Source organism: Colobus angolensis, unplaced genomic scaffold (genome assembly GCF_000951035.1).
Source record: "Colobus angolensis palliatus isolate OR3802 unplaced genomic scaffold, Cang.pa_1.0 Scaffold79, whole genome shotgun sequence".
Taxonomy (NCBI): Eukaryota; Metazoa; Chordata; class Mammalia; order Primates; family Cercopithecidae; genus Colobus; species Colobus angolensis.
Genome location: NW_012121709.1, coordinates 2,070,231 through 2,082,899, shown reverse-complemented (window position 1 = coordinate 2,082,899; position 12,669 = coordinate 2,070,231). Strand labels below are relative to the sequence as shown.

At 50.0% G+C, this 12,669-nt stretch overlaps 1 protein-coding gene across 2 annotated transcripts in view; it reads left to right on the top strand.

Moving 5' to 3' along the window:
- The window catches only part of RBM19 (RNA binding motif protein 19), a 144,850-nt gene that overhangs the window by 36,782 nt on the left and 95,399 nt on the right, over positions 1-12,669 (top strand). For both annotated transcript variants that reach the window (XM_011928696.1, XM_011928695.1), the window contains exons 17-21: positions 207-382; positions 2,672-2,732; positions 6,705-6,784; positions 8,968-9,023; positions 12,373-12,489. In XM_011928696.1, the coding sequence (XP_011784086.1) occupies positions 207-382; positions 2,672-2,732; positions 6,705-6,784; positions 8,968-9,023; positions 12,373-12,489 (490 nt within the window). The remainder of the gene's footprint in view (positions 1-206; positions 383-2,671; positions 2,733-6,704; positions 6,785-8,967; positions 9,024-12,372; positions 12,490-12,669) is intronic.

Below are 12,669 nucleotides of genomic sequence, written 5' to 3'. Positions count from 1 at the left end.
CATAGCAGGGGCAGGACTTTCTCTCTGTCTCAAGAGTTGCTGAAGCTCAGTGCAAGTTGGGGATCACAGTGCCCCTTCCTGCCACTGCCTGCAGAGGCAGAACCCCTTTACCTAGTAGGCTCTTTGCAGTTGGCCCCAGGGCTCTGGTGGGTTTGACATTATTTCATGGATTTGATGTTTTTGTTTTTGTTTTGATGGGGGTTTAGTGCCTGATGGTAAAACCCCAGAAGATGAAAATCCAACAGAGGAAGGAGTGGACAACTCTTCAGCAAACATGGAAGAGGAGGAGGAGGAAGACGAAGAAGAAGAAGAGAGCCTCCCAGGGTGTACTCTGTTTATTAAGAATCTCAATTTTGACACAACAGAAGAGAAGCTGAAGGAAGTGAGTGGTTTCTCAGCCCAGTAGGGAGCGGTATGGGATGGGAAACCCTAGTCTACTGATGTGGCTACTGCATTGATTCTGCCTTAAAACATGACGCGTGTTAATGTGGACTTGGGGGCAACAACCAGCACCACCTACTTGACCCCTTCTCCTGGGGTGTCCAGTAGACAGCTCAACTGAAGACTAGAGCAGTAGCAAGGCTGGCCAGGGGGCCTGAGAGGGGCTACCACATATGCTTTGGAGACATACCAGAATCTCTAGGGAGACCGTGTAATATGAAGGCAATAGTTGTTTCTATGATGTAAACTACCCAAAAGTAAATGTCAGCACAATCCTCTCAGCCTGCTGGGAATAATGCAGAAGCCACGTCAATGAATGAGGCTCTGGGCCTGACCTGGAATCCCTGGATGGGGTGAGATTTTTGCATTTATGGGAAGAGGGAAGGGGATGAAAGGGCAGGGAGCTCCAAATAGAAGGTTGGTAAAAGCCAAATGAGGGCTGTGCTGAGTGAGGGCCGGGGGCTTCTAGAAGGAATTGGACCAGCGATCAGGAAACAACGGGGCCTCCAGTTCCAAAGAAGTGGGGTCTGCAAGCTCCCCTACTGTGTGGCACCTCCCTCAGGAGACCCTTTATTTCTAGAGACTGGGCTTGGCACAGAATAAACACTCAATGGGTTTTTCAGTTTTTTGTTTTGTTTTAATGAACAACAACAGCAGGCTGATAGCCATCAACTTATTCTGGGAAGGAAGCTGGCCGTAAGAATTGACCTGATTGATTTCTAGAAATCCCTCTGAACCCTAAAATTCTATCATGGGGTCAAGAGAGAAGACAGTGTCCACTGAGCCTCAGGGGTAGGAACATGGTGGGCAGATGATATGGAGGCAAATGTGGGGGTGTGCTAGAGAGGCAGAGGGTCACAGCCCCTCTGTTACCCTCTGGCTCAGCCTCTGTGATGTGACTGTCCCCTTACCTATCAGAAGAACAGCCCCAGCAGCAGAGATACCCTGACTAAAGCAGCAGCGTTTAAGGAGCCAGGATTCGCCTGATTAAGCAATTGGAAACCCACCCTTAGACTTGCCTTTGGCTACTTCCTGGTTCCATTTTTGTTTTGCTTTGCTTTTAAACAGCGGCATGTGCTGGTAGCATCCAAAAGGTAGATAGATTTGAATATCTCAGATAGATTTGAACGTTAGTTTTATTTTTTTTCTGGTGCGGGTCTGGTATGGGAACATCATTTTCCGGGATCATTGTTTCCTGGGAGATGCGCACAAACAGCAGCCCAAGAGCATCCTCTGAATTCAAGGATTCTGGAGCTGGAAGTCACAGCCAAGATGATCTAGTTCACTCTCTTCATGGAACATGGCTGGAGGCTGAGCTTCAGAGACGCTAGGTCACTGTCCTTAGGTCACACAGTCCACTTGAGGCCCTCGAGGGAAGAGCCCCTAGTTCCCAGGGCTCCTGTCTCATGTCCTGAGTGGAGAGCCATGGTTAGCAATCAGCCTCCTTGGGCTTGGATCCCAGCTTTGCTCCATGCTAATGATGTGACCCTGAGTGAGTCTGTCAGCCTTTCTGTGCCATAGTTTCTTCATCTGTAACATGGGGATGTTAATAGACTCTTCTCATGGAGTTGTTTTGATGACTGGATGAAGGAGATATTCCAAGTAAAGCACCTGACACTTTGAACACAAGAGTCAGTAAGCAGCTGCTGCTCGTAGTATTTGTTTCTCAAGATTCTCCCTGGCCCCTGGGCTTCCCCGTTGCCCATTGGTGAATGGGCACCTGCCTTTCCCTGGGCCCCGTGTGTGGTGCTGAAGACACAGTCGGGAACCAGGTAAACATGGATTTTGCTATGATTGGGTTTCATATTCTAGCAAAGGAGACAGAAAAAGTTAAGGGGAAAATAGAATAAACTGTGACTTAAAATTTTTGTAAAAGTTATTTTGGCATTTGGTGCAGGGGGCAGTGAGAGGCCCGGACTGGGACAGTAGACCCCATGCTCCGGAACTTAGGCCCGACTTCCTGATTGCATGATCTACAGTCAGTCTCTCGCTGTTCTGTGTCCTGCTTCCTTCTTCTAAAACTGGAACGAGAAACAAGCCCAGCTGCTTTTATGGGGAACCCTAGGGGACTGTCCAGGTTACTTAAAGAAGGTCATCACTCGTCTTCTCAAAATGTTTTGGGGACCCCAAGTTGTCCATATGGCAAATTTGGGGGTATAGTGTTTTACAGGGGTCCTTGCCTACATAGTGGTTTGGAGCTGCTGCTGATGCTTGTTACTTTCTTATCCAGGTGTTTTCAAAAGTGGGGACAGTGAAGAGCTGCTCTATTTCCAAGAAGAAGAACAAAACAGGTATTCCGCATGAAATTCGGAAAGTATTCAGTGTTCAGCCAGAAAGAGTGGTTTCCAAAAGAAGCTCCAGCTTCAGACAAGGGGTTGGGGGAGTTCTCCCTTGCACATTTTGAAGGTTCTCTTTTTTTCTGAAGCATGGTCGGCCTCAGACTCTTTGAAAGTAGCCCCTCTTTCTGTTCCCCTGGAGTCTCCTGCTTTCCAGTCGAAGCAGCCTCTCAGGTCAGATCTTCCTAGAGCCTCCAGCACCTCAAACCGCCGGGGTGGTTTCAGGGTGGGGCCATTTGTGGGCAGATAGCGAGGACCCTGGATGGTATCTAGAGGCTCTGCCTCCTCCCAGCACGTCTGTGCTCTGAAAGTTTCCTAGGAAATAGCAAGAAACAACCAGTCTTGCGCTCTCCCTCTTCCCTTCTGAGGGAGATAACCCAATTGTAGATCTTCTGGAACATTCTACTGAGTCATTAACCACACAAATTTTCCTGAGTTACTAACCATGCACCTCCCAGGCCAGTGGGTACATGGGCAGGCAGAGAGCACCCTCATCTCTCCATTCGGCCCTGGGTGCTATCCTGAGTCTCCTGCCTCTGCTGGGCTGTTCTCCAGCCCTGGCTTCCTCCAGGGGATACGTCCTTGCTTTTGCGCAGCTGTGCCAGCCCTATCCTGAGTCCCTTTGGTTTGGCAGGATTTGTAGGAATGCCACATGTGTCAGCCCAAACTGTGTCCTGAGCACCTGTTGAATGCAAAGTACTGGGTGGCCAGAATGTCTACTGTTGAGTTATTCCTCAAACAGTCCCCAGGCCCCACCAGGCAGCAGGCACGGTGTTAGTTATATATAAGACTGAGGGAGACGCAGCCCTGCCCGCACCATGCACACAGTCTAGCTGGAGAGACAAATGCGCTGGTGGTTACAGCAGAGTGCAGCAAGAGGTTGGATGGCAGGGACGGGAGTCCAGCACAGGGGATGGATGCCACATCAGCCCAAGGCTGGGAGGGTTGGGGGCGCAGAGCAGGCAGGCGGCGGGAACAAGGTATTCAGAGGCCACTCACACTACAGTGGCTGAGCCTGGGGAATTTGTTGAGGAAGAGGCAGGAGATATGCCTAGAAAGGCAGGCGAGTTCCAAACCCTGAAGTGGCTTTTATGCCACACACACAGAAGAGTTTTGACTTTTCCCCAGAAGTACTGGGGAGCCATGGAGGGTTCTAAGCAGACATGTGGCACAGGAGTCAGAGCATCCTTGTATTCATTTACCAGGCTGCCATAAGAAAGTGTCACAGACTGGGTGGCTTAAATGACAGAAATGTGTCGTCTCACAGCCATGGAGTCTAGAAGTCTGAGCTCAAGGTGCCAGTAGAGTTGGTACCTTCTGGGGGCTGTGAGGGAAGGTCTGTTCCAGGCCTGTCTCTGGGCTTATAGATGGCCACCTCCATGTTCACAGGGCATCCTCCTTGTATATGCCCATCCCGTGTTCAAATCCACCCACACTTTTTTTAAAAGAACAGCAGTCATCCAATCGTACTGCATTTAATTTATTTTTATTTTTCGAGGCAGAGTCTGTCACCCAGGCTGGAGTACAGTGGTGTCATCTCAGCTCACTGCAACCTCTGTCTCCTGGGTTCAAACGATTCTTTGCCTCACCTTCCCCAGTAGCTGGGATACAGGCATGTGCCACCACACCAACTAATTTTTGTATTTTTGGTAGAGATGGGGTTTCACCATGTTGGTCAGGCTGGTCTCGAACTCCTGACCTCAAGTGATCTGCCTGCCTTGGCCTCCCAAAGTGCTGGTAATACAAGCTTGAGCTTCCACGCCCGGCCTGTGACCTCATTTTAACTTGGTTACCTCTGTAAAGAGCTTGTCTCAGATAAGGTCACATCTGAGATACTGGGGGTCAGGATTTCTACATGTGAGTCTGGGAAGACACCGTTTACCCCTTAATATGCCTGTTCTCCAGAGTCTTCATAGATAGTTTTGGATGCAAGGAAAGCCAGCTAAGTACCCAGTTAATGATGAGAAGGACCAGTTGTGAGGATTTCAGGGAAAAAAAAAAAAAAGAAGTTGTTGCTGAAGTCCAGGATGGGGGTACAGCCAGACGGAGGCACACCCAGGCTAGCAGGTGGAGGTGGCTGTCCCTGCCTCTCACTGCGCCCAGTCAGATGCTCTGTGGGGCCAGCCTTGTCCTCCTGGGGAGTGCTCTTCAGCATGTTTTAGAAGTGGTTATCTGATCTTTCCATGTCATAAGCAGCTCTTAAAACATACACTCTCTTTTTCAAGGGCCTGTATTTGAGAGCCCTGTTCTCTGGGGCCCGTCCATCACAGTTTGGGGAAAGTCTAGACAAAGTATATCGGTCAGTTGCAGCAGGAAACAGAAAGCAGTCTCAGCTGGGGTTGGAGCAGAGATGTCTGTAAGGAAGGGGCCAAGGTATGGCTGGGCTAAGGGAGCCCACAGGGATGTCCAGGGAGTGGGTTCTATAGGAAGAATGCCTTTCCCCCTGCCTTGCCTGGAGGGACATTAGAGGAAAGTGTGCGACCAGAGCTTAGCTGAGAGTTGGAGCCACGAGATAACCTGCAGGAGTGGTGGCCGTGGATTGGACATGGCCACTGCAGAGCCACCCAAAGCAAGGAGGCGGATGGGGACATGAGGAAGGATCCAGTACTCCAGCCTCTCTCTCCTCCATCCCCCCACCCCCCAATCCCAGATCAGAGCCTCTTGCTGGCTGATCCCAACAGGAAGCCAGGAATCTGGGAATCCCAGGTAGAGCTGTCTATAGAGGTCAGCTTCCCACAGACACGGTGGCGGAGAGTGGATCTGCATAGTGTCAGTAACTCAGAGTTGAACTTGACCTTCTCACAGTTGCCTTTCACACAGTCACTGCGCTTTTAAAATCTCGCAGGTACGCAGACATGCCAGCCCACCACCTGCAGCCTCAGCCTCCAAAAGAGAGCTTTCGAGCAGTATCTGCTTGAAGAACGAACATTTAAAGTCGCCGTGGGGTGGCACTGGCTGTCAGTTCTGTCTGAGCCATGTATGGGCAATTAATGGAATTCCTTAATGCACTTGGCTCTTATTGTGAACACCTGCTGTCAATGGAAAGGCAGGCGCATAGTTCTCACAAACAGCACAGTAAAGGTAAAGATAGAAACTGCAAAGTGAGCCAAAGGTGGAGAGCCCCGAGCCTCATTTGAACCCATCAGACTGAAGTGAATCTTTGAATTCACAATAAAGAATAAACATAACAAATATGTATAAGATGCTGGGGTGTGAGTGGAAGGTGGGGGGACATCAAATCTAATGTCAAGAGGGCAAGATGTAATTAGGGATCTTAATGTTTTTTAGTGCCGTATAAAAGCACTCCTCCTTCCCCAGTTATACATAGTGACGAAGCAGAAGTTTCTGATGAAGTTTTTGCAGTATTCTTTGCTATCTGAACTCTTGCTACTTGCAACCTAGAAGTAAGGAACCAGAGAAGTTTGAATAATGCAGTCGCCCACATGATCCAAACTTTATATCTGAAACCCAAGAACTGAATGGGATTGGCTGGTGAGAAATACTGTTTGTGAAGAGCAAGCCTTTGGTGCATTTGACTCTCACGCACATGTTGATTTTGGGCATTACGTGTGGAGGCAGAGGACTGCCCAGGTAGAAGTTTTGCCACTTGCCTTCATCATGGTCATCTCTCTTAGTTCAGTCTCCCTCCCAAAGCAGAATCCTATTATGAAGTTAATTATCATGTCAGTCGTCTGTTAATTAATAGTCAAATGGGCCTCAGGTGGCAGCCATGTTAACTGCATTGACTGATGTGTCAAGATGACTAGTAATAAACAGCAAGCCAGGAGCTGAGATTTTTGGGGAATGAAGGGGGTATGAAAATAAGAGAAAATACAGCGCAGGTCTGGGGGCCCATCACAGCCCTTGCACTTGGCCTTGTGCTTCCGCTTCACCCACTGGTGTGATTTCCACCTCTCTCTCTCTTAGGAGCACTGCTTTCCATGGGGTTTGGATTTGTGGAATACAGGAAGCCGGAGCAAGCCCAGAAAGCTCTCAAGCAGCTCCAGGTAAAGTGAGGATTCTCAGCTGAGGGCCACGGAGGCGCTTGGCAGGTAGTGGGAGGTCCTGTCAGCCCTCTGAAATTGAGTGGGAATGTGTGTGAAGTCTACACTTGACCTGGCCCATTGCTTTCACCAGATCTCTAGGGGACTGTGGCCCAAGAAAAAATTAAGAACCTTTCCCAGCACTCCATAGTCACCATAGTTCATTCATTCGATCCTTAGCACTATTATCAAGGGCCTGACGTGTGCCAGGAGTGGTGCTAGGCCTGGGAGAGGTTGCTCATGTGGGCCCCTCTTTCTGGTGGGGTAGACAGGCCATGGACCTCTGAATAAACATGCAGGACCAGGTTATGAAGACAAAGCTGCAAGTTGGGGGTGGAGGTGGGGCACTTAGGCTGTGTGGTCAGGGAAGGCCTCTCTAAGGAGGTGACAGTTGAGCCCACACCTACTTCGCCAGAAGTCAGCTGCACAGAGATCTGGGAGGGAGGTAGTTTGGGAGGAGGGACCATGTGCAGAGGGTCTGAGGCAGGGGCTGTAAGGTGGGAATGAGCTTAGTACGTTTGAAAAGCGAAGGGGCCACTGTGGCAGGGGTGGCGTGGGGTGGCGGTTCAGGGTGTAGGATGAGGAGAGAGGTGTGCAGGGCAGGATCTTCTAGGCCATTTTACTGCTCAGCCTAAAGGCAGTAGGAGACCATTAGAGGGCTGTGAGCACACTGGATTCTGCTCCAGCCTCTGCAGCTGCTGGTGTGGAGAGGGGACGATGGCTGGGGGCAGGGGGCAGGTAGGAGACCCTTGAGTCATCCAGGCTTGGCCAGGGTGGGAGAAGGTGGGGAGAAAAGGGCTGAACCGAAAACTGTTTGGACAAAGGCTCAACATCCTATTCAGACAGAGAAGGGAGATATGCCTTCCTGCTAGATCCTAAGCACGAGGACAGATTGGGACCCTCGAGCAGGAGGGGAGCTGGGGGAACGAGACAGCCTGGGATTGGCACTATCCCAAAGGGCAAGTTTTGCACCACCTGTAAGTTCTTTTTTTTTTTTTTTTTTTTTTGAGATGGAGTCTCGCTCTGTTGCCCAGCAGGCTGGAGTGCAGTGGCGCGATCTCGGCTCATTGCAAGCTCTGCCTCCTGGGTTCATGCCATTCTCCTGCCTCAGCCTCCTGAGTAGCTGAGACTATAGGCACCCGCCACCATGCCTGGCTAATTTGTTTGTATTTTTAGTAGAGACAGGGTTTCACCATGTTAGCCAGGATGGTCTCGATCTCCTGACCTCGTGATCCGCCCACCTCAGCCTCCCAAAGTGCTGGGATTATAGGTGTGAGCCACCGTGCCCGGCCTGAGTTCTAATCCAGAAGCTCTGTGGCCTTGCCTGGGTTCCTTTATGAGATGTACTGTCTTAGAGTTGGATGATGGTGCCTAGGATGGCCTTCAGCTGATGTGAAGGAGATTCAGTAGGTGTTAGTAGCTTGAGAAGGTGTCCTCTGCTCCCTTCATAATGCCCCACATCCTAGGCTCTTCCTGGTCAGGGGCTGTGTACTCATTTAACTTAAAATCGGCTCTGCAGGTTCAGTGGTCCGTATTTCTCTTTCACGTGATATAAGATTCTATGAAATTTCACTTTGCACGTGTACTGTGTTATGTTCTGGACATCATTGTATGCGTGCATATGTGAACATTGCCTCCAAGAATTGTTCCTACGAAGCTCTGTGTGCTGTATTTTATGGGAGATTTAAGGGATTTTCAAGGGTAATTTTGCTAATACACCAGTTCCGCCTTGAGGGACCAATGTTAGAACCTAGCTTTAGATGCAACTCCACTATGATTTAGAATATTTTTCAGGAACATACAAACTGAACCCAAGTCTCTCTGCAAGCCAGACCTATGGGCGTTACTTTGCCTGAACATGCTTATAAACAATGGAAAATTCCGTGTCCCTTGAATGACATCTAGGTCAAGGCCTACCTGTGACTTAAGAGAGCATCCAAGGACTGGGTCTCTGACCACCAGCTGCTGCCTGGGCTCGGTGTGAGCCATTTCAGGGAAAGGCCGTCCTCTGTCCTCGAGGCCAGCTAGCCCCGCTCGCTGGGGAACAGTCTCCCATCTGCGAGCCAGGGCTCTGCTCTGGTGAAGGGCAAGGATTCGGTGAGGATTTCTCGGGACACAGAGATGAGCCGTGTTGTCTTCTCTCTTAGGGTCACGTTGTGGACGGCCACAAGCTGGAAGTGAGGATCTCAGAACGAGCCACTAAGTGAGTCTTCAGTGTCCTCAGTTCCCTTTCCTAGGAGCTGGGGTTTCCTGTTCTTGGTGCTGGCCACCCTGGAGGCTGTCTCACACCCTTAAATGTCCTTTCCACCTATCCCTTTGCCATTTAGGACTCTTCCTAATTAAGATACCTAATTAAGTTAGCATTTACCAACTCTGACCCCTGTTTTCCCAGTGAACTACAACAGTGTTAGTCCTTTGGGTGAATGTTTAATGCACGGGGTTTTTTTTTTTAACAAGAAAAGGAACAAGTGCAGGAGAAACAGGCAAACAACACTCATCTTGGGATAAATAAACCAAGGAAGAGCTGGAGGTTGCTGGTGCTGTGGATGAACCAGAAGAAGCTGTAAAACCTAGATGTTCCTCTTTGTGGAACATGCTTTCTTAGAGCCGAATGGCAGTGCCTACGATGGCCTCCAGTTAATGTTAAAGAGATTCTGTAGGTGTTAGAGATGGAGGCAGACCAATTTGCCCAATGACCAGTATACTGAAGTAGGGGGAGTATTTGGAGATTTAGCTTTGCTCCTCCATTTCTCCTTGCTTGTATATCTAAATGAGCTATTACACCCAACGTGCCTCCAACAGTGTCCGGCACATAACAGGTGCCCAGCGTAAGCCATTATTGTCATTATCATCTACTTGCCTTGGGTGATAAAATGACTGCCTCTAACAGCCCTAGAGCTGGTTTCAGATATTTATTCGGTAGTTTTCAGCAAGTTGGTCATTTGTTGTGGTCATCTGGCAAATTAGCTGCCAGCGAATTGACCTTTCTTTTTCCTTCTTTCTTTGTTGTTAATGCTTCCTGTGAATCCAGCTTGGGCCAGCTCTGGTGTTTTTCACCCATTGTGGTCTGTGCTATGTGAAGCATCCTTGGAGGGAAGAAGGCTTGGTACAGGGGCCCTCAGAAGTCTAATGGGGGTTCCTGAGCTACCAGTATAACAGAAAGAGGTCAGGCTTTGAGCCCCACACCTGTAGTTTCTAATCCAGGAGCTCTGTGACCTTGCAAGGGTGACTTTGCCTCTGAAGTGAAATGTGCTAACTAGAGGTTGTATGTGAAGCGTCTAGCACTTGCAGTGCCCATGAGCACTGAGCCAGCGGTTTCTGTCCAGTACCCTATCTCCAGAGAGCCAGCCTGAATTCAGCCTTGCAGGATCTCACTTCCTAGCCAGTGTTCATGGAACCATTGTTTTACTCAAGAAAAAATTACAGCAAGCCCACTGTGTAGCATATCCTCCTCCTAGGCACTGGGGATGGCGTTTCCTTGGGAGTTTACACCCTAGGGTAGTGCTGTTCCATAGAAGCTTCTGCAGCAATGGAAATGTTCCACATCTCTTCTGTCCAAGATGGTAGCCAATTGCCACACGTGGCTATTTAGCTCTTGAGATGCGGCAAGTGCAACTGTTTTAGCTGTCTATTGCTGCATCACAAAGTATCCCCGAACTGACAAGCTGAAAACAAAACATTGTCTCCTAGTTTCATGGGTCAGGAATTGAGGAGCAGCTTAGCTGGGAATTCTGCCTCAGGGTCTCTCATGAGGTTACAGTCAGGATGTCAGCTAGGGCTGCAGTCATCTGAAGGCTCAGCTGGGGCTTGTGGATCTATCGTTAAGATGACACACTCACATGGCTGCTGGCAAGGGGCCTCAGTTCCTCACCTTGGGGATCTCTTTCTGGGACTGTTTGAGTGTCCTCATGGCATGGCAGCGGGTCTCTCCAGAGTGAGTGATCCAAGAATGGGAAAGGAGGAGGCCACAATGTCTTCTACAGCCTAGTCTTAGAATTCACACGCCATCGTCTGCTGTATCCTGCTGGTCACCCAGACTGGCCCTGATAGAGCCTGGGAAGGGATTACACGGGGTTTGAACACCAAGAGCCAGGGATCATCGGGCACCATCTTGGAGCCTGATACCCCAGCAACTGAGGAAGTGAATTTGTAGTTTTGCTGCTTCTATTTTTTTGAGACAGAGTCTCACCCTGTCACCCAGGCTGGACTGCAATGGTATGATCTTGGCTCACTGCAACCTCCGCCTCCTGGGTTCGAGCAATTCTTGTGCCTCAGCCTCCCATGTAACTGGGATTACAGGTGCCTGCCACCACACCTGGCTAATTTTTGTATTTTTCGTAGAGATAGGGTTTCACTATGTTGGCCAGGATGATCTTGAACTCCTGACCTCAGGTGATCCACCTAAGCCTCCCAAAGTGTTGGGATTACAGGTGTAAGCCACCACGCCCGGCCTAGTTTTGCTTTATTTTAATTTAGATTTAACTAGCCACATGTGGCTGGTGGCCACTGTACGAGACAGCATAGCCCCCAGAATGACAAGACAAAAAAAAGAGCTGTGCTGGGTAGCTGTCCCCTTCCTTGCCGAGGGTTCAGGCTAGGCCCCTCCCTTCTAGGCGTGGCAGCCAAGGAACATGATTAAATTTGTAATGTACTAGCACAGGGGTCAGTGCCAGGAAGAGAAATGAAGCTGGTGGGGGTGTGGGTGAGGGGGTTGCCGTTTTAATGAAGACAGGGAAGGCCTGTGAGGAGGTGACGTGGAGCAGGCCTGAAGGAGGGGAGTCCTAACGTGGTTATTATCATAACAGCTGCCATTTATTGAATGTTTACCACATGCTGGGTCCAGTACTGAGTCTGCTTATTAAATCTTCAGACAATCAAATTGGGTTGGCCTATCATTACACCCATTCTACAATGGAGGAAACTGAGGCCCAGAGTGGCCATGTTACTTGCCCAAGATCATAGAGATCCTAAGTATCCGATTTGGCATTCACACCCTGTTAACGCCCAGCCTTTCTCACTTCCCTACCCTGTCTTGGTGGAGTGGGAGGTTTCCCTGGGAGAGCAGGGGGACAGGTCAGGTAGCACTGCATTGGGGATGACCTTGAACGTGGGCTGAGAATGTCCTCGCTCACCCCCGGTCCATCTTCATGGTTAGGCCCCCGCATGTTCCTCCTCGGGTTATTGATGAAGTGTCACAAACAAGACCTTTGGAAACCAACCAGGGTCTTTCTTTGCAACTGGAGAGAAAGACACAATAGAGATTGGGTTTGGTGAGAAACCAGCCCCACCCTTAGCGGGGCTCCTTAAGTCCCTGGTGGTCCCAGAGTCTCTCAAATGAAGGGCAGCAGCCACCCAGGCATGGATGTGTCCCCCTGATGTCTGCAGCTATTTTAGGTCCTGTCACCTTCCTCTCCTTTCATGTTGGTCCCCCACCCCACGCACCCTCCTTGAATCCATCACCTGAATATTCTGATGGAGGTGTGGTGAAGTCAGTGTTGGGGAGGAGCTGCTGAAGCCCCAAATAACTCGAACCCTCTCCCCTCACCCTCCAGGCCAGCCGTGACATCGGCTCGGAAGAAACAAGTTCCCAGAAAGCAGACCACCTCCAAGATCCTGGTGCGGAACATCCCCTTCCAGGCCCACAGCCGGGAGATCCGAGAGCTCTTCAGGTGAGAAGCGCTCGTTTAGTCCAGGGGACTGGCATGTGGGCGGGGAGCCTGCCCGAGTCTCGGGGAAGGTAGCCTTTGGGTCCTGGATGGTTCCGCTGCAGGCTGGCACAGTGGTCTTTCAAAGGTCATCTTTTGGCTGCTTTTGATTTATCTCCCTTAATCTCAGCTGTGCCTCCCCAG